The following is a 21,803-nucleotide window of genomic DNA, read 5'->3' on the forward strand; positions in this document are numbered from 1 at the left end:
CCTCCGGGCTCAGCGACCGCCCCCCAAGGCGCAGGGACCGCCCCCCAAGGCGCAGGGACCGCCCCTCCAGGCGCAGCGACCGCCCCTCCGGGCTCAGCGACCGCCCCTCCGGGCTCAGCGACCGCCCCCCAAGGCGCAGGGACCGCCCCTCCAGCGTAGGGACCGCCCCTCCGGGCGCAGCGACCGCCCCTCCGGGCTCAGCGACCGCCCCTCCGGGCTCAGCGACCGCCCCCCAAGGCGCAGGGACCGCCCCTCCGGGCTCAGCGACCGCCCCCAAGGCGCAGGGACCGCCCCTCCAGGCGCAGCGACCGCCCCTCCGGGCTCAGCGACCGCCCCTCCGGGCTCAGCGACCGCCCCCCAAGGCGCAGGGACCGCCCCTCCAGCGTAGGGACCGCCCCTCCAGGCGCGGGACCGCCCCTCCAGAGTAGGGACCGCCCCTCCAGTGTAGGGACCGCCCCTCCAGAGTAGGGACCGCCCCTCCAAGAGCCGGGACCTCTCCCGGCGCCGAGGCCCCGCCTTGCAGCCCGCCCATTGGCCCCGCTAGACCCTCACCCCGCCCCCGGCACGGCCCAGCCACGCCCTCCGCGTTACAGTTCCGGACACCTTGTGAGTCTGGGGATTGTTGCGTCTGGCAACCGAGCTCAGAGCTCCGCCGGGCTGGGCTCAGCTGGGAGTCCGCCGGTCTCCCCGAAAGTGACAGAGGCTTTCGTATCGCGCAAGCCCCCTCCTGGTCGCCCCGAGAGTCCCCTTTTTCTGGTGCCTCGTAGGGATGCTTTTGGTGGTCCTCGTGTTCCTGCTGCCCACAGTCTCGGGTAGGAGCCTGCAGAGCGTGCGCGCTGCTGGGGAACCGGAGCGGCTCGCGAGGCCGGCCGACTGGAACCGAGGGTGGGAGGAGATTTGCTTTTTGTCTCTCGTGAGAGTCGTGGGACTGGGTCCACTCCGGGGTCATAAAGAGTTGGGGTAGAAAGCCTGACCAGAGCGTCCGTGGGTCGGGCTGCGTGGAGATCTAGGGGAGTAGGAACTACATAGCGCTGGAAGAGAAGTTTGCTTGCGGTGGGCATTCAGCGATGCGGGGTGATGGGCGAAACTGAGGCTTGCCAAGGTCCAGGCTGGTGTTGTTCAGTCGCTAGTCGTATCTGACTTTTTGCAAACCCATGGACTGCAGCAAACCAGGCTTCCCTGTCCTTCACCATCTCCTGGAGTTTGCTCAGACTCATGTCTATTGAATCGGTGATGCCATTCAACCATCTCGTCCTCTGCCGTCCCCCTCTCCTGCTGCCTTCAGGTGACCAAATGAACCACAGACTGCTGATCTGGTGCTGGTGGTGACGGTTTGCCGTGAGTTCCCAGGTGCCTGGGCACGTAGTTAGGCTGCTGCTGTGCCTGCGGGGAGGTTTGCCCTATATTCTCTGGGCAGTTTGATAACTTGGGAGTAGGGGTGTTTGTGCCCCTGGGGCTTGGCTGGGCTAGGGAAGCCCACACAGAGTGTTCCCTGGTGTGTACTTTGTAGAAGTGGCCACCCGGTGGTGCCAAGTGTGGGCCCAGGAAGCTACTGCTTGCTTTGTGTGGGGCTGGGAAGTTCATTTGGAGGTCAGGTAAGAACATGGGCTGGGTGGGGCCCCACCCATCCCCCCCACCCACTACCCCCACCCTCCCAGTTCCTCTCTGGTGGTGGAGGCTGTAACTCAGGGTCCTGGAGGCAGCAGAAGTCACCATCCTTGTGCCCCACGTGGTGATGCCATTGACGCTGGCAGCAGCAAGGCACCAACACCCAAGAGGTATAAAAAGTAATAAGGTGGCCACAGGGCAAGACCTGTGAAAGAGGTAGCGGAGGGTGAAAAGTGCCCATTTGCGGATATTGCCAGAGGCAGCGCAGAGAGAGAAACCAAAGACTTGTGCTGCAGCGCCACCTGCTGGGGAAAAAATCTTTTAATTTCTAACGGGTGGAATCATTCTCTTCCTGCCTTATTGCACCTAGTTACCCTTTTCATGCATGTTACAGTTCCAAAGAAGTAAGTTAACCATGTATAGGGGTGAATTCTAACTAATCAAAATACTGTACGTGGCATTTTATAAAAACATTAAGTCTTTTATACCCCAGCCTACCTGCTGGGAGCCTACCTGCAAAAGAAGGCAAACAGACAGAAAGTAAGAAATAGTCATGAATTGTTTCTGAAGACTTGGATTCAGTATCTTTTCTTTACACCTGATGATGCATCTACCATCCAGTTTCATCTTCCCCACCGACTGGAACCATGATTTTGTAGCACATTTTCCAAGTTTGATAAAAAGGTGTGCAGTGTTATAGAATGTAGATGTTCTTGCTTACAAGCACTGTACCAGCCTTCTAAAAAGTTTATTAATCAACCATGGACATTAATCTCAATAAACTTTTGTTTTTTATATTCATTTTAAAAGGTAGTTTGTGTAGACAGTGAGAGAAGGGGCAGGATGGTCAGGTTTCAATGAGATTTCACTTTGATCAGAGACCAGAATTTTCCTGAAGGTACTGCCTGGGCAGGGATCTGGTTTTGTGCTTGAGTACCAGAATGATGTTTAAATTTAGCAAGCAGGTGGAGAGTCTCTGCACAACTTTTCTAAGTGTACAGGTGAACAGTTCTCTTGATGTGTAGTACAGACTGTTTCCTCTTCCTGAAACTCATCTGGAAAACTAGGGAATTTTATGAATGCAGCCTATCATATTATATAATGGCATCTGCTGTTAACATATAGCACTGCAACCCAATAATTATTATATTGTAAATTATCTAGGAAAAAACTTAGTCACAATACTAGTTTTCTGAAACTAGAAATTTTTAGTTTGAAAATCACACAGGAGTGCTCGCTTCGGCAGCACATAAACTAAAATTGGAACGATACAGAGAAGATTAGCATGGCCCCTGCGCAAGGATGACATGCAAATTCGTGAAGCGTTCCATATTTTTTTACATGCCAGTCAGGATGGCTGCTATCCAAAAGTCTACAAGCAATAAATGCTGGAGAGGGTGTGGAGAAAAGGGAACCCTCTTACACTGTTGGTGGGAATGCAAACTAGTACAGCCGCTATGGAAAACAGTGTGGAGATTTCTTAAAAAACTGGAAATAGAACTGCCATATGACCCAGCAATACCACTTCTGGGCATACACACTGAGGAAACCAGATCGGAAAGAGACATGTGCACCCCAATGTTCATCGCAGCACTGTTTATAATAGCCAGGACATGGAAGCAACCTAGATGCCCATCAGCAGATGAATGGATAAGGAAGCTGTGGTACATATACACCATGGAATATTACTCAGCCGTTAAAAAGAATTCATTTGAATCAGTCCTAATGAGACGGATGAAACTGGAGCCCATTATACAGAGTGAAGTAAGCCAGAAAGATAAAGAACATTACAGCATACTAACACATATATATGGAATTTAGAAAGATGGTAATGATAACCCTATATGCAAAACAGAAAAAGAGACACAGATGTACAGAACAGACTTTTGGACTCTGTGGGAGAAGGCGAGGGTGGGATGTTTCAAAAGAACAGCATGTATACTATCTATGGTGAAACAGATCACCAGCCCAGGTGGGATGCATGAGACAAGTGCTCGGGCCTGGTGCACTGGGAAGACCCAGAGGAATCGGGTGGAGAGGGAGGTGGGAGGGGGGATCGGGATGGGGAATGTGTGTAACTCTATGGCTGATTCATATCAATGTATCACAAAACCCACTGAAATGTTGTGAAGTAATTAGCCTCCAACTAATAAAAAAAAAAAAGAAAGAAAGAAAGAAAATCACACAGGAGTAAAGAATTCAGTATTCTGAGTAAGAGAAGAAATTTGGTAATTAAAAAGCATGGTATTGGACTCAATCATTAAACCTTGTATGTTTAAACCTTGTGTTCAACTGGTTGCCAAAGCATACATTCCAAACTGTATATAGTTGAAAGTGTGCCTTTCATGATGCCCGTTAGTGGGAAGAAATACTCGTTAGCTAAATGGATTAAATCATCCCATTGACATTTTTCTTTTCATATTAGAAATTCTTTCTTCATGATATGGTTTCAAGATAGGTAGTGAAATCAGATACATAAACAAATGACACTTGTATAATTTAATTTTGGACATGCTATTAACTTGATTTCTCTCTTGGTTCCAGGAAACTCTGGATGGTGTTATATATTTGTATCTATTAATAGGAATTATATTGCATTTCTAATCCATTTTTCCTACTGTAAAATGATGGTGTATGGCTCAAAGTATTCAGTATATTTAATGTTATTCATAAAATTCAATGCTATCCTGATTTTTTTGTTGTTCTTGTTCAGTCGCTAAGTTGTGTCCGACTCTGCAATCCCATGAACTACAGCAAACCAGGCTTCCATGTCCTTCACTGTCTTCCAGAGCTTGCTCAAATTTATGTCCATTGAGTTGGTAATACTACCTAACCATCTCGTTCTCTGCCCCCCTGTTCTCCTTTTGCCTTCAGTCCTTCCCAGCATCAGGGTCTTTTCCAATGAGATGGCTCTTCACATCAGGTGGCCAAAGTTTTGGAGTTTCAGCTTCAGCACCAGTCCTTCAAACGAATATTAGGATTGATTGGTTTGATCTCCTTGCTGTCCAAGGGACTTGCAAGAGTCTTCTCCATTACCACAATTCCAAAGCATTGATTTTTTGGCACTCAGCCTTCTTTATGGTCCAATTCTCATATCTGTACATGACTACTGGAAAAACCATAGCTTTGACTATACATACCTTTATCAGCAAAGTGATGTCTTTACTTTTTAACACGTTGTCTAGGTTTGCCATAGCTTTCCTTCCAAGGAGCAAACATCTTTTGATTTCATGGCTGCAGTCTCAGTCCACAGTGATTTTGGAGCCCAAGAAAATAAAATGTGTCACTGCTTCTACTTTTTCCACATCTATTTGCCATGAAGTGATGGGACCTGATGCCATGATCTTGGCTTTTAGAATGCTGAGTTTCAAGCCAGCTTTTTCAGTCTCCTCTTTCACCGTCAAGAGGCTCTTTATTTATTGATTGATTTTTAAGAGGCTCTTTAGTACTGATCTTTAAACTCTGTTTTTAATAACTGCATCCTTTTTTGTTTGTTTGTTTGTTGCTTTTGTTTTGGGCAGTTGATTGAGGAGATTTCATATATTAAGACCAGAATAGTGGAAATGTTGAAAACATTTTGCCAAAAGTGGATCTCAGCACTTTGTGTAGTGAAATGTTGGACAGAATGTCAAGAGAGGAGTTTAGAATTCAGAAAATGATGAAAAAGGAGGATAACATTTCACTTGTTTAGAGTTCTCTCTTGACTAGTCTTTCGATCTAAAGACCTAGACCCAAAGAATAAGAAAGAAAAGTTCCCTCAGGGATCAAAATAGTCTATCTCCCATCCCCTTAGGTCCTATAACCTTATAGGAAAGGCCTCTGCATCCTTTTAGCACTTTAAGACTTTAACCAATGTGTCTCCACCGTAATATTTTACACTATTTTCTGACATTTATAAGATTTTCAAGAGCACAGATAATTAAAAGGAAGAGGACTTGCTGAAGTAGGAACAACACTGTCCTAGGGAAGAACCCCCCACAAAAAAAGGACAGAGGTAAAAAAAATTCTAAAAGCATAGCAATATAACAGCTTCACTGTCCGGATGCATTGGATAAACAGCCCAAAGAGCTACTGCAGGGAGTTTCTAAGGGAAGGCACAATTCATTAATCAGTGAAAGAAGATTAAATGATTACTACTGGAACATCCAAGAAACCGATTTTTACTAAGGCTATTCAAAGTAATAAAATTTGATATTTCAAGGGTTTCCATTTATTTGCAAAATGCTCAATTCACTAATACAAAACACATAAAAGGAAGTCATAATTTTAAATATTTTAGTCAATATTTATTTTGATCTATGATATCTACAAGGCTTATTTGATATTTACCTCTTGCCATAGCATGTCTTGAGCACCCAGTGTGTACAGAGTGTAGTACAAAAAGAAGGTATATGCTCCCTGCCCTCTAGGACCTTGCCTTCTGAGAAGAAACTGAACCCAAAGTGATAGGTGATCATATGCTTGTGTTTCAAACTATGGAACCATAATCTTATAGAAGACCTCTTAGAGGAGAGGTGAATGTCAAAATAATGAATTTAGAAAGAAGTGGGGAAGGACACATACCTATAAACATATTTTAAAACCAAAAACATTGATGCTATCTCTTCAATTTAGTGTTGAATGAATTTCACCTTAATCCTCAACAAACCAAAAGCTCATCGATTATCATTTCAAATAAGCAAGGCACATCCTTTGCAACAATTACCACTTGGGTAAAAGCAAGAACAGTCATTTAAAATCTTGCCAAGAATCTTTCTGTTTATTCTGTACTACCTACCTGATGCCAGGCCAGAGTCCCTGCCTGATGAAAGAAATAAGCTACTTTATTTTCATGTTCTTATTCTCTTTATTCCTAGATGCCTGTGGTGATCCACCAAGGTTTGAAACTATGAGGCTCCAGGGTGCTCCTAAACCCAGGTATCGTCCTGGGGAACGTATACAATATGACTGTCGCCTAGGTTTCAAGCCCATAATTCCTCTTCGTTCCAGATCTGCTGTTTGTGAGGATGACAATACATGGTCAGCTCTCGAGGAGGCCTGTACAAGTAAGTAAACTTTTTTTTTTTTATTGCTCTGGAGAATTTCACACATTTTAGTGCACATATTCGTCTACTGCAATAATGGTTCTCTCATGTGAATATAGGTTTTAGATGGCAATGCATTTTTTCAGGCTTAAAAAATCCCCAAAGAATCTTTTTCTTGGCAATTGGTTACCTAGGTAGATATTAATCATGTTTGGCCATATAATATGGAAAGAAATAATAATTAAATGAATAATAAGATCCCCATGAATTCAAACAAGAATTGCAGAATTTTGAATTTGATTTAAATCTGTTTTCTAAATTGCTGTAAACCAACAAATTTTAATATTTTCTCTTAGGAAAATCATGTCCTAATCTGGGAGATCCAATGAATGGTCAAGTTTACTTTGTCAATGGAAGTATTCTGTTTGGTTCACAGGCTCACTTTGTTTGTAATCAGGGGTAAGTAAGATGTTACTTACAGAAAATAAGGTTAAATGTTACTAACTGTATTTTGGTTTTGCTCCTCTTCTTAAGCATTCCTATAAACTTGATTTCATCTTGCTTTCTATGTGACAACTTATACTTGTGGCCAAACAACTTTTGCATTTTTTATGAATATTTGAAATATGTGCAATTAGAAAGACATTTAAGTTGAAGTAAAGCAAAATTGTATAATTTATGATATGTAATAATAAATCTATTGTATGCATTAAAAGTGTAGTAATCATGGTAACTTTATTTTTTGACAATAAAGTGTACCCTATTTAAAATTGCCAATTCTCTAAGCTGAAGTGAGGCTTTTAGAAATAGGAGGTAGAATTGTCAACCAAACTCTGGCTTAAAATTCAGCATTCAAAAACCTAAGATCATGGCATCCGGTGCCATCACTTCATAACAATAGATGGGGAAACAATGGAAACAGTGATAGACTTTATTTTCTTGGGCTCCAAAATCACTGCAGATAGTGACTACAGCCATGAAATTAAAGGATGCTTGCTTCTTGGAAAGAAAGCTATGGCCAATCTAGACAGCATATTAGAAAGCAGAGACACTGCGTTGCTGACAAAAGTCCGTCTAGTCAAAGCTATAGTTTTTCCAGTAGTCATGTATAGATGTGAGAGTTGGACTAGAAAGAAAGCTGAGCGCCAAAGAATTGATGCTTTTGAACTGTGGTGTTGGAGAAGACTCCTGATAGTCCCTTGGAGACTATCAGAAGTCCCAAGGACACTTGGAGTCCCAAGGAGATCCAACTAGTCCATCCTAAAGGAAATCAGTCCTGGATATTCATTGGAATATTCATATGCTGAAGCTCCAATACTTTGGCCACCTGATGCGAAGAACTGGCTCATTAGAAAAGACCCTTATGCTGGGAAAGATTGAAGGCAGGAGGAGAAGGGGACGACAGAGGATGAGATGGTTGGCTGGCATCACTGACTTGATGGACATGAGTTTGAGCAAGCTCCGGGAGATGGTGATGGACAGGGCAGTCTGGTGTGCTGCAGTGCATGGGGTCGCAAAGAGTCGGACGTGACGGAGCGACTGAACTGAATTGCTTTGCCATGCTGTATTGGTTTCTACCATACGGCAAGGCAAATCAGCCATAATTATATGTTTATTTCCTCCCTCTTGAGCCTCCCTTGTTCCTGTCATCCCACCCCTGTGGGCTCCTTGTGAGAGATAGCAGCTTCCCACTAGCTATCTGTTTTACATATGACAGGATATATATGTCAAGGTTACTTTCTCAATTCATCTTACTCTCTTCTTCCCCCACAGTGACCAAAAGGCCATTCTCTAAGTCAGGGTCTCCATTCCTTCACTGCAAATAGATTCACCAGTACTACTTTTCTAGATTCCAGATATATGTGTATAATATGAGATTTTTTTTTCTGACTTACTTCACCCTGTATAACAGGCTCTAAGTTCATCCACCTCACTAGAATTGACTTACATTTTTTTCCTTTTTTATGGGCTGAGTAATATTCCATTGTGTGTATGTTCTACATCTTCCTTATCCATTTATCTCTCAACAGGCATCTAGGTTGCTTCCATGTCCTGGCTAATGTAAATCGTGCTGCAGTGAACACTGGGTGCATGTGTCCTTTGAATTGTGGTTCTCTCAAGGCATGTGCCCAGCAGTGAGATTGCTGGGTCATATGGAAGATTTATTCCTAATTTGTTAAAGAATCTTCATACTGCTCTTCATAGTTGCTGTATCATTTACATACTCACCAACAGTGCAAGAGGGTTCCCTTTTCTCCACATCCTGCCCAGCATTTATTGTTCGTAGTTTTTTGATGATGGCCATTTTGATCGTTGTGGGGTGGTACCTGATTGTAACTTTGGTTGCATCTCTCTAATAATAAGGGATGTTGAGCATTTCTTCATGTATTTATTGGCAATCTGTCTTCTTTGGAGAAATGTCTGTTTATGGCTTGTGCCCATTTTTGATTGGGCCTTTTGTTTTTCTAAGACTGAGCTGTGTGACCTGTTTATATATTCTGGAGATTAATCCTTCGTCAGGTGTTTCATCTGCAATTATTTTCTCTCATTCTGAGCATTGTCTTTTCATCCTGTTTATTGTTTCCTTATCTGTGCAAAAAAAAGCTTTGACGTTTAGTTAGGTCCCATTTGTTTATTTTTGTTTTTATTTCCATTGCTCTAGGAGGTGGGTCAAAGAGGATCTTGCTGTGATTTATGTTAAAGAGTATATTGCCTGTATTTTCCTCAGACAGCTTACAGTTTCTGGCCTTATATTTAAGTCTTTAATCCATTGTGAGTTATTTTTTTGTATGGTGTTAGGAAGTGTTCTAATTTCATTCTTTTACATATAGCTGTCCATTTCCCCCAGCACCACTTATTGAAGAGACTGTCTTTTCTCCATCATGTATTCTTGCCACCTTTGTCAAAGATAAGGTACCCATGGCCGTGTGGGTTTATTCCTGGGCTTTCTATCTTGTTCTGTTTGTTTTTATTTTTGTTTTTGTGCCAGTACCATATACTGTCCTGATGACTGTAGCTTTGTAGCTTTGTAGCATAGTCTGATGGAGAAGGCAGCAGCACCCCACTCCAGTACTCTTGCCTGGAAAATCCCACGGACAGAGGAGCCTGGTAGGCTGCAGTCCATGGGGTTGCAAAGAGTCAGACATGACTGAGCGACTTGACTTTCACTTTTCACTTTCATGCATTGGAGAAGAAAATGGCAACCCACTCCAGTGTTCTTGCCTGGAGAATCCCAGGGACAGGGGAGCCTGGTGGGCTGCTGTCTATGGGGTCGCACAGAGTCGGACACGACTGATGTGACTTAGCAGCAGCAGCAGCATATTCTGAAGTCAGGAAGGTTGATTCCTCCAGTTCTATTTTTCTTTCTCAAGATTTTTCTGGCCATTTGGGATTTTTTGCACTTCCATACAAATAGTGAAATTTTTGTTCTGCTTCTGTGAAAAATGCCATTGTTAGTTTCATAGGAATTGCATTGACTCTGTAGATTGCTTTGAGTAGTATAGTCATTTTGAAAATATTGATTCTTCCAATTCAAGAACATGGTATATCTCTCCATCTATTATGGTCATCATGGATTTCTTTCTTGTAGTTTTCTGCATACAGATGTTTTGACTCTTTAGGTAGGTTAATTCCTTATTTTATTGCTTTTGTTGCAGTGGTGAATGGGATTGTTTCCTTAATTTCTCTTTCTGATTTTTCATTGTTAGTGTATAGGAATGCAAGGGATTTCTCTCCATTAATTTTTTCATCCTGTAACTTTAATAAATTTATTGATTAGCTCTAGTAATTTTATGGTGATAACTTTAGGGTTTTTTCTGTATGGTATCATGTCATCTGCAAACAGTGCAAGTTTTCGTCTTCTTTTCCAATTCTGGATTCAATATTTCTTTTTCTTCTCTGATTGCCATGGCTAGGATTTCCAAAACTATATTGAATGATAATGGTGAGAGTGTGCACCATTGTCTTCTTCCTGATCTTAGAGGAAATGCTTTCAATGTTTCACAACTGAGAAAAATGTTTGCTGTAAGTTTCTCATATATGGCCTTTATTGTGTTGAGGTTGGTTCCCTCTGTGACCACTTTCTGGGAAGTTTTTGTAGATGGGTGTTGAATTCTGTCAAACCTCTTTCTGCATATATTGAGGTGATCATAGGGCTTTTATTCTTAATTTGTTCACATGGTGTATCACGCCAACTGATTTGTGGATATTGAAAAATCCTCGCTTTCCGGGGATAAAGCCCACTTCATAATGGTGGAGGTACATTTTAATGTATTGTTCAATTTGAATTGCTAGTATTTTGTTGAAGATTTTTGCATCTATGTTCTTCAATAATAGTGCCTATAATTTTCTTTTATGTGGTATCTTTGTCTGGCTTTTTTATTAGCATGATGGTGGCCTCATAGAATGAGTTTAGAAGTGTTCTTCCCTCTGTAATTTTTAGAATAGTTTGAGAATGTTAACTCGTCTTTAAATGTTTAATAGAATTCACCTGTGAAAACATCTCATCCTGGACTTTCATTTGTTGGGAATTTTTTAATTAACTTTCAATTTTAGTACTTGTAATTGGTCTGTTCATATTTTCTCTTTTTTTCTGGTTCAGTCTTAGGAGAGTGTACCTTTCAAAAAATTTTTGCATTCCTTCCAGGTTGTCCATTTTATCAGCATAGAGTTGCTCATAGTATTCTCTTATGGTCGTTTGTATTTCTGCATCTTCTGTTGTAACTTCTCCTTTTACATTTCTAATTTTATTGATTTGAATCTTTTTTTTTAACTTGATGAATCTAGCTAAGGTTTGTCAATTTTATCTTCTTAAAGAACCAATTTTTAGTTTTATTAATCTTTTTTATTGTTTCCTTCATTTCTTTTTCAGTTATATCTGCTCTGCTCTTTATGATTTCTTTCCTTTTACTAACTATTGAGTTTTTTTTCTTCTTTTTCTAGTTACTTTGTGTGTAAGGTTAAGCTGTTTATTTGATGTTTCTGTTGTTTCTTGAGGTAGGCTTGTATTGCTGCAAGCCTCCCTCTTAGTACTATTTTTGCTGAGTCCCATAGGTTTTCAATTTTTGTGTTTTCATTGTCATTTGTTTCTATATATTCTTTGAATTCTTCAGTGACCTCTTGGTCACTGAAGCATATTTAGAAGCATATTGTTTAATCTCCATGTATTTGTGTTTTTTTAATTTTTTTCCTACAGTTGATAAATAATCTTATACTACTGTGGTCACAAAAAATACCTGATGCAATTTTAACTTTCTTAAATTTACCAAGCCTTGATTTCTGACCTAAGATGTGACATATCCTGGAGAATATTTCATTTGCATTTGAGAAAAAAGTGAATTCTGCTGCTTTTGGATGGAATGTCTGTAGATATCAATTAGCTCCATTTGGTTCAGTGTGTGGTTTAAGGCTCACATTTCCTTATTAGTTTTAATTTTTTGTCTAGATGACCAGTCCATTGGTGTGAATGCATTGTTGTGTTACCATTGATTTCCCCTTTCATAGTTGTTACCATTTGCCTTATGTATTGAGGTGCTCCTATGATCAGTGCATATGTATTTGTAATTGTTGTATCTTCTTGGACTGATCCCTTGGTCATTATGTAGTGTTCTTCCTTGTCTCTGTAGCAGTCTTTAGTTTGGTCTATCTAGTTTATCTGATGTGGGTATTACTGCTCCAACTTTCTTTTGATTTCTATTTGCCTGGAATATCTTTTTCCAGCCCCTCACTTTCAGTCTATATTTGTCCCTAGGTCTAGAGTGAGTCTCTTATAGATAGCATATATAAGGGTATTGTTTTTGTACCCATTCAGCCAATCTCTGTCTTTTGTTTGGATGCATACATTTAGGTAATTATTGATATGTATGATCCTATTACCATTTACTTTATTGCTTGGCCTTTTTTTAGGTCTTTATATTTTGTTTCATATCTAGAAAAATTCCTTTAACATTTGTTGTAAAGGTAGTTTTGTGGTTCTGAATTCTCTTAGCTTTTGCTCATCTGTAAACTTGTGATTTCTCCATTGAATATGAATGAGATCCTTGCTGAGTAGAGTAATTTTAGTTGTAGGTTTTTCCCTTTTATCACTTTAAGTATATCCTACTGCTCTCTTCTGGCCTGAAGAGTTTCTCCTGAAAGATCCAGGTGTTAATTTCATGGAGATTCCCTTGTATGTTATTTGTTGCTTTTCAATTTGTTATTTGCTGCTTTCAATATCTGTTCTTTATGTTTAATTTTTGTTAGCTTGATTAACATGTGTCTTGGCATGTTTCTCTTTGGGTTTATCCCAAATGGGACTCTCTGGGCTTCCTGGACTTGGGTGGCTATTTCCTTTCCCATGTTACAGGTTTTAATTGTAATCTCCTCAAATATCTTCTCATAATTTTCTTTTTCTCATTCTCTGCTGGGACTTCTGTAATTTGAATGTTGGTTTGCATAATGTTTTCCCAGAGGTCTCTGAGACTGTCCTCACTTATTTTCATTCTTCCTTATTCTCTGCTTCAGTTATTTCTACCGTTCTATCTTCCTGCTCACTTACCATTCTTTTGCCTCCGTTATTTTGCTATCGGCTCCCTCCAGTGCGCTTTTTGTTCCGGTTGTTGCCTTGCTCGTTGCATCTTCCAAGTCCTTATCAAGCATTTCTTGTGTCTTCTCCATCCATGCCTCCATTCTCTCTCTCTGTGCCTCCATTTTATTTCTGAGGCTTTGGGTCATCTTTACTGTCATTACTCTGAACTTTTTCAGGTAGACTGCACATTTTCTCTTCATTTGTTTGGTCTTGTGAGTTCTCACCCAGCTCTTTCACATGCTACATGCTTCTTTGTCTTTTTAGTTTGTTTAATTTACTGTGCTTGGGTCTGCTTTTCACAGGCTGCCAGGATGTGGTTCCTCTTACTTGTGGTGTCTGTCCCCCGTGGGTGGGGTTGTTTTCCTGGTAGGGAGTGCTCAGGCCTGTAATGGTGGTTGGAGGTGGATCCTGTCTCTAAAGGGCAGTGCTATACACCCAGTAGTGTATTTTGAGATGTCCGTGAACATTGGTATGGCTTTGAGCAGACTGTCTGCTAATGGGTAGGGTCCTATTTCTGTTTTGCTAATTGTTTGGCATGAAGTGTCCAGCACTGGAACTTGCTGGCCTTTGTGTCAGGCCAGGTCATACTGTTGAGATAGAGGCCTTTTGGAGAGTTCTTGCCAATTAATATTCCATGAGGTTGAAAGTTCTCTGGTGGTCTAACATCATGGATCAGGTCTCCTATCTCAGAGTTTCAGGCCTAACCCCAGGGCTGGAGCACCAAGATTCCACAAGCCATACAGCACAGAAGAGAAAGAAAAAGAAAAAGACAGAAGAAAAAGAAAAATTCAAACAAACAAATAATGGACAAAGGCCCAAGAAAAATATCAAAAGCAGCATTTAACATATAATAACATACTATCAAACTCACAAACTCAAAAAAAATATATTTTTTAAAGAATGAAAATGGGAACAAAAAAATGAAGAGAGCAATTAAACCATAAACAAATCCATAAGTGAAAACAAACAGAAACTAGACTAGCAAAAATACAAAATCAAAAACATGAGGAAAACTGTAATATAATGAGAAAGTACTGTGGAATTAGGAAACACATTTGAAAAAATTTATTTAAAAGCAAAAAGCATTAAGTAGAGGAAAAATAAAAGCAATAGTAAAGAACAACAATAAAACAATACAAAAAAGAAGAAAGGAAAAATATAGAGAGAAAGATTGGTAGTAAGAAGAATATTTTCCTGTGGCTTTCAGTTCTCCTTGTCCAAGTCACACAGAGATCTCCAGCAAGTCTGCCTGCTCAGGAAGGCCTCCAAAAATTCTAGGAAGGTCTCTGGAATCTGCTGTGGGCACTGTGGGGTCAGCTCAGATGTAGGTCTGGTTTTACTCCAGCTTTTACTTGCTTACAAAGTCTACAGTTGCCCTCAAAGTCCACAGCCTTAAGTTAATTGTGGGGATTTAGTCTGCTGCTCGTGGGGCTACACAAAGGAATTCTCTTCCTCTGAGTCCCTGGTGCCCAGTTTTGGTTTTGGCCCCATCTCTTTTTATAGACCATCCTCTGGTGTGTGTTCCCCGCCCAGACAATGCAGGCAAAAGCTGCGGCTTATTAGGGCTCACTTGCATAGTCAGTCTGGGCAGAGGGAATGATGTGGCGGAAGCAGTTGGGAAGTGCAAGGAAAACCTGTGGCCACAGAGACCTGTAGGGAGTTACTACAGCCTCAGGCAGGTCGCCTGCTCCCCCAGGGGAACTGGCCCCAGGTCGAGGGCCCCTTGGCAGCGCCAAGCAGCACAGGTATGGGCAGTGGCTTTTGCCTGCTGACAGCTTGGTGGGAGCCGCGGTGGACGTCATGCCAACCTCTGGGGCGGGGTTCTGCCGTGGCACTTTGCCACCTATCTCTGGCGCTTGCTTTGGTGGCAGCCAGCCTGCTTGCCCACCTCTGGGACCATAGACCGCAGCGCATCTCACCTCTGGCATTCACGAAGGCAGTGTCCTGCCGTCTGCAAGCACGCAGAGCTGGAAGGCCCCCACAGCAACGATCTCTTACCTCTCTGGCTGGCACAGGCTTTTCCCTGGAGTCCCTCGGCTGTGTTGCACCAGGCCCCTCAGGCTTTCATCATGACACTCAACCCCAGTCCTCTCCCTATGGTCTGATCGCCAAAGCCTGAGCCCCAACACCCAGCCACCGCTCAACATGGCAGGCGAGCTAACAAATGTCTCAGACTGGGGAGTGCTGTCAGCACTGATGTCTGTGGTGAAGTCTTTCCACTTCTTTTTCCAAATACCTGTTGCTGTGCTCCCCTCTGAGGTTCTGAAGCTCACCCCTTCCTCCGCCCACTAGGGGATCTCCCAGTGTGTAGGAACGTTCCCTCCTTCAGAGCTCCCTCCCAGAGGCACAGGACATGTCCCCATACCTTTGTCTCCTTTTTTTAAAAATTTCTTTTGCCCTACCCCGTGGAAATTAGCTTGCCTTTTTGGAAGTCTGGGGTCTCTGCCAGCATTCCATAGATATTCTATAGGAGTTGTTCCACAGGCAGATTTATTTTGGTGTATTTGTGGGGAGGAAGATGGTTTCTATGTTTTACTTCTCAGCCATCTTGAAATCCCCCTCTTGTAGAAGGATTGGCATAACTTCTCTTTTAAACATCTAGCAGAATTAAAGAGTTGAAAAACATCAGATTCAGGACTTTTTCTTTAATGGAAGACTTTTGGTTACTGATTCAATCTACTCACTTCATATTCAATTCATCATATTCAAGTCATATTCAAGTCATATTCAATTCAAATTTTGTAATTTTTTAATGAAGTTTTGGTAGATACTGTTTTACAAGGATTTGTTCATTGTATCTAGGCTATCATTTGTTGGCATAAAATTATTCATAGAGGTCTCATAATATTTTTAATTCTGTAGACCTAAGTGATAATATCCCCATTTAATTTCTGATTTGGGTAATTTAGATTTTTCTTTTTTTCTTAGTCCATCTAACTAAGGGTTTGTCAGTGTCTTTGCTCGTTTGGAAAACCAACTTTTGGTTTCATTGACATTCTTTACTAATTTCTCTTCTCTATTTTACTACTTTATTCTTTTATTATTTACTTCCTTCTGGTAGTTTTGGGTTGAAATCTTCTTTCACTAATTCCTTAAGTTGTAACATTATGTTTCTTACTTTAATTGAAGAATAATTTACCTACAAACTAAATTACTTCAGGTACATCACATAGGGATTGATATTTCTATGTATTTAAAAGTGATTACCATGATCAAGTTATCATCTGTCACCATACAAGGTTTTGCACAGTTATTACTGGTTTCCTACTTTCATCCTCATAACCTCTTTCTTTCATAACTGGAAATTTGTACCTCTTCATTTCACTCACCTGATTCATTTCTCCCTCCACCCGCTCCCTCCGGAAACCACTTTTTTGTTCTCTGTGACTGGAGTGTGTTTCTGTTTTGTTGTTTCTCATTTGCTTTGTGTTTAATTGCACTTATAGATGAAATCATGCAATATTTATATTTCTCTTTCTTGCTTTTCTCACTTTGCATAATATTCTCTAGGCCTATCCTATGTTGTTGCTAATGGCAAGATTTCCCTGTGTTTATGGCTGAGCTATATATAGTCCATTGTGTTTGTTTATCCATATGTTCTTAATCCCTTTAGTCTCCTGAAGGGCATATAGTTAGCTACTGTATCTTGTCTACCTTATGCAGCAATGAACGTAGCGGTGCTGGGGAAAGTTGAAGGCAAAAGGAGAAGGGAGCGGCCGGGGATGAGGTGGTTGGATGGCATCACTGACTCAATGGACATGAGTTTGAGCAAACTCCAGGAGATAGTAAAGAAGAGGGGAGCCTGACGTGCTGCCATCCATGGGGGTCACAAAGAGTAGGACATGACTTAATGACAGAACAACTTTTTAACTCCAGGATTTCCTTTAGGCTTCTTTCTAGTTTTCCTGTCTCCTGTTTGAGATTTCCATGTTTCACACATCTTTTCTTGATTTTCTAAATTTCTTCCTTTAGTTTTTTAAGCATCATTAAGGCAGTCGTTTTTTTCTGTCAAATTTTATTGGGGGCCCGGGACCTTGGGGTTTAGGCAAGAGACCTCCCTGCCGGCAAAGAGGCACCAAAGTATGGGAATCATTTAATGTTCTTCTGGAGGCGCAGGTTGTTGGCGTGGACACATTTCTTCTTGTGGCAGTCGGCAGCACTGAGACTGAAGTGAGCCAATACTTGTGAGAGGTCGTTTACTGGCAGTGTATTTTGGAGCAAACTTGTGGAAGGAAGACTCGGTGATGCCACCCTACAGGCAAAGCACCAAGTGCAAGTTGAATCCTTTCTTGAATTTGTGGTCTGGGAGTGTGCGGTCAACCTCCAGCCATTTGCCCCCAAAATTCAAAACTGTTAGGCAAACAGGATGTCTTCCTTTTCTTGGATTTTAGCTTTGATATTCTCAGTGGGGACATTGAACTTGACCCTAAGAGTGATGTTCTTACTTGCAGGGTGTTCATAAAGATCTGCAGCTCTATGTCTCCCGCTTAGCCCCTCATTGAAGAAAAATCAGGCAGCAGAACTGACATTAACTGATTTACCACTGCAAATGCCTTCATAAGACAGTTATTTTAAAGTCTTTGTCTAGTTCGTCTGCCAACAGTTCTCTTTCAAAGACAATTTCTTTTATTTCTTCCTTTGAATGGCTCACACTCCTGTTTCTTTATATGTGTTGTGATTTTCTTACTGAACAAAAAACACTTGAATCTAATACTTTGGTAATTCTGAAAGTTAGATTTCCCCTCTTACCTGGGGGTTGCTCTTTCATGTTCATGTTTTTGTATCTCTGTGATGAAGATCAGCCTGATATATAAACTGAAGATTGTCTCAGGTCTTCCCTGGGCACACACTGTCACTTACTTATTTCCCCTACATATGCAGTTGCTTTTGAATGTCCTGATGGTGAATGTCTGCCTCCTGAAAGGGGAAAAAGCAAACAATGAAAGGCGGAACAAAGGCCACTAAATATTTAAGCCCCTTTAGGTTACTTCATCCAGGATAGAAGGGGCTTGCAAGAATGGTGCGAGGTGTGACAAAAATGGAAGTCCATCTCTTTGATTATCTGTGATCAGAAGCAGCAATCAGTGATAAGAACACAGATCCTCATATTCGGAGGGCAGTGTCCTTTTTGACCACCTTGTCTCCCATAAGCAACTTGTAAGCTGTTCTGATGCAGAGATCATGCAGAGATCCCTGCTACACTTCTATGGGTGAGGATGGGTAGCTACCACTGTGTTAAACAAGAGTTTAAATTGACCAAAACAAGTCAATTTACCTGTCTACATCTTCACCTGGAAACTGTAAACCATCAACAGAAGGCAGTGTTCCAAAATAGTGACATCAGGCAGATTCTACCTGTGCAATTGTTATCAAGGTGGGGAGACAGATTCCTGATGCCTCTTAAATTGCTGTCATCCCAGAAATACACATTGCAAAATGGAAAAAAAAAGAAATACACATTGCAATCTAAAATCAATGAGTGAGCCTTGTGGAAAAAGTCAGCTGGAAGCAGATAGGGTATTTTTTAATGTAGTCAATTAAAAGTAATGGAACATTCAGTGAATATTTATATAGAGAGGCTCAGCTAGATACTTTGAGGGATGCCAAAACTCTTAATACGTAGATTTTTCCTAAAGAAGTTGTATCCTTCTTGAGAAATACAGCATATACAGAGAGGGGTCAAAGCATAGTAGTAAATAAGAAGTATCAAATAGATAGAATCACTCACAATCATTACAGTGAACTTCCAGAAGGAGGAGAGTGTGTATTGTGAATTTAAATCATCAGAGATTTCATCAAGTAGGAGTATTCCTGAGCTATTCCTAAGAAGTCAGGTGACTGAGTCATGTCTGAGTCTTTGCAACCCTATAAACTATAGCCCACTGGGCTCCTTTGTCCATGGGCTTCTCTAGGCAAGAAAACTGGAGTGGGTTACCACTTCCTACTCCAAGGGATCTTCCCAACCCAGGGATCGAACCTGGGTCTCCTGCACTGCAGGCAGATTCTTTACCCTTGAGCCACCAAGGGGAACCCATAATCCTAGGAAGGTGAAGACATACCTTGGAGATGTTGCACGTTCAGTTCCAGACCACCACAATAGAGCAAGTCAAACGAGCTTTTTACATATGTTTACAAAAACAACAGCAACAACATATACCATAGTCTACTAAGTGTGTAGTAGAACTATATCTAAAAAGCGTACATACATTAACTTTAAAATAGCATATTGCCAAATCTGAGCCCGCTGTAAGTCATAGTAGTAACATTCAATAGCATTGATCACAGATGACCACAACAAATATAATAATAGTTATAAAGTTTGGAATATGTGATATTTACCACAATGTGACAAGAGAAACAAACTGAGCAAACATTGTTGGGAAAATGGCACAAATAAACTTGCTTGATGCAGGGTTGCCACGCACCTTCAGTTTGTTAAAATCTCAGAAAGTTTAAGAGCAGTAAAAGAAGGTGGGTGTGTATTCTGATCTAAAAATATTAATAAGAGTTAAAACTTGCCTAGTACTCACTGTGTGCCAGAGGCTAACTCATCCAATCCTCAGAACAACCCCACGAGTTGTGTAGGGGAAGCATTAAGGAAGCATTAAGGGATTTCTCAAGCTCAAGGCAGTCATGGAGCTGGAACTTGAACCCAGGCAGGCAAGTTCTAGGGCCCTGATCTCTCTGCTTAGTCCTTACTGAGCAAAATGGTGTGAGCAAAGAGTAGAAGTGAGTGTGTGATACACGTGCCAGAGGCAGCAGACGGGCTACACTGACAAGCGTGACAGTAATTTGCACATTTTACTGTAGGCCGAAGTGGGTCCACATGCAGAACTCTCTATTCAGTTGAGTTCCAGATTTAGCATATCCATGATATTTTAAGAAACTTCTTCCTCAATTTACTATAATGTAGAAAGACAACCCTAAAAACTTTTTTTTTCATTGTTATCCACATCTTCTAATTGCTAAAGAACATAGTAACTTTTCTTTTCTCATTTAGTTTTTATCTGATTGGAGAAAGAATTCTACATTGTGAAATTTCTGAAAACAATGTGAGCTGGAATGATGATTCCCCAATATGTGAAAGTAAGTACATCCCCTCTTTAGAATCTAGAGCAGCAGTTCTCAAACTTTTTGATGTGGTGACTGTGAGTGAAGGCACTCAATTGTGTCTGACTTTTTGTGACTCCGTGGACTATACAGTCCATGGAATTCTCTAGGCCAGAATACTGGAGTGGGTATCCTTTTCCTTCTCCAGAGGATCTTCCCAACCCAGGGATTGAACCGAGGTGTACCATATCGCCAGCAGAATCTTTACCAGTTGAACTTCAAGGGAAGCGCTTTTGATGCAGGGACCTGTTTATTCTTTTAAACTAAAGTAGACACCCAAGAGCTTTTCTTTATATGGGTTATGTCTATTGATATTTATTATATTGGAATTAAAGCTGAAAATTTTTTTAATAATTATTAATTCATTTTTAAGAAGAGCAAGCTCAATACATGTAAATATATGCAACAAATTTTTATGAAAAATCAAAAAATTTTAAAACAAATAGTGAGAATTGTGGTACTGTTTTACATTTTTCCATATTACTTAATCTTTTTCTAGATTCCATGCACACTTTTAATTTTTTAAAGTTAATTAATTTATTTTTTGTTATGCTGGGTCTTTGTTACTATGCACAGGCGTTCTCTAATTACTGTGAGCAAGAGGCTACTCTTTTTATTTTATTTAATTAATTAATTTATTTTTACACCAAAATCATTTTGTATTGGAGTATAGTTGATTAATAATTTTGTGATAGTTTCAGTGAACAGTGAAGGAATTCATCCGTACATATACATGTGTCTATTCTTCCCCAAAGCCCCCTCCCATCCGGGTTGGCACATAGCATTGAGCAGAGTTCCATGTGCTATACAATAGGTTTTTGTTGGTTTTCCATTTTAAATATAGCACTGTGTACATGACCTTTTCAAAGTCCTTAACTAACCCTTGCCCTTGGCGACCCTGAGTTTGTTTTCTAAATCTGTGAGTCTCTTTCTGTTTCTAAGTCTCTAAGTTTCTAAGTCTTCTAAGTTTCTAAGTCTCTTTCTGTTTCTAAGTCTGTGAGTCTCTTTCTGTTTTCTAAGTAAGTTCATTTGTATCATTTCTTTTTAGTTTCCACATGCAAGGGATGCCATATGATGTTTCTCTTTCTCTGTCTGACTTGTTTCACTCAAGATCACACTCTCTAGGCCCATCTGTATTTTGTTGCAAATGGCCTTATTTCATCCTTTTTAATGGCTGTGTATATATATTGTGTGTATATGTGTATATATGCCACCTCTTCTTTATCCATTCCTCTGTCGATAGACACTTAGGTTGTCTCCATGTCTTGGCCAGCATAGAGGGTGCTGCAATGAACATTGGGGTGAATGTATCTTTTCGAGCCATGTTTTTCTTTAGATATATGCCCAATAGTGGGATTGCAGGGTCATATGGTGGCTCTATTTTTAGTTTCTTAAGGAACCTCCATACTGTCCTCCATAGTGGCTGTGCCAATTTACATTCCTACCAACAGTGCAGGAGGGCTTCCTTCTCTCCACAGCCTCTCCAGCATTTGTTG

General features: G+C 40.9%; 1 protein-coding gene and 1 non-coding gene across 3 annotated transcripts in view; both read left to right on the top strand.

The window, feature by feature from the left end:
* Window positions 1–620: 620 nt before the first annotated feature.
* LOC122452376 (membrane cofactor protein-like) overlaps window positions 621–21,803 on the top strand; it is a 58,607-nt gene continuing 37,424 nt past the window's right edge. For both annotated transcript variants that reach the window (XM_043485933.1, XM_043485934.1), the window contains exons 1-4: window positions 621–812; window positions 6,465–6,653; window positions 6,989–7,091; window positions 20,198–20,283. In XM_043485933.1, coding sequence (XP_043341868.1) covers window positions 770–812; window positions 6,465–6,653; window positions 6,989–7,091; window positions 20,198–20,283 — 421 coding nt within the window. In that variant the 5' untranslated portion in view covers window positions 621–769. The remainder of the gene's footprint in view (window positions 813–6,464; window positions 6,654–6,988; window positions 7,092–20,197; window positions 20,284–21,803) is intronic.
* LOC122452693 lies at window positions 2,839–2,945 on the top strand. The gene has a single exon (XR_006272841.1). It is a non-coding gene; the product is annotated as a U6 spliceosomal RNA (small nuclear RNA).

Source organism: Cervus canadensis, chromosome 13 (genome assembly GCF_019320065.1).
Source record: "Cervus canadensis isolate Bull #8, Minnesota chromosome 13, ASM1932006v1, whole genome shotgun sequence".
Classification (NCBI taxonomy): Eukaryota; Metazoa; Chordata; class Mammalia; order Artiodactyla; family Cervidae; genus Cervus; species Cervus canadensis.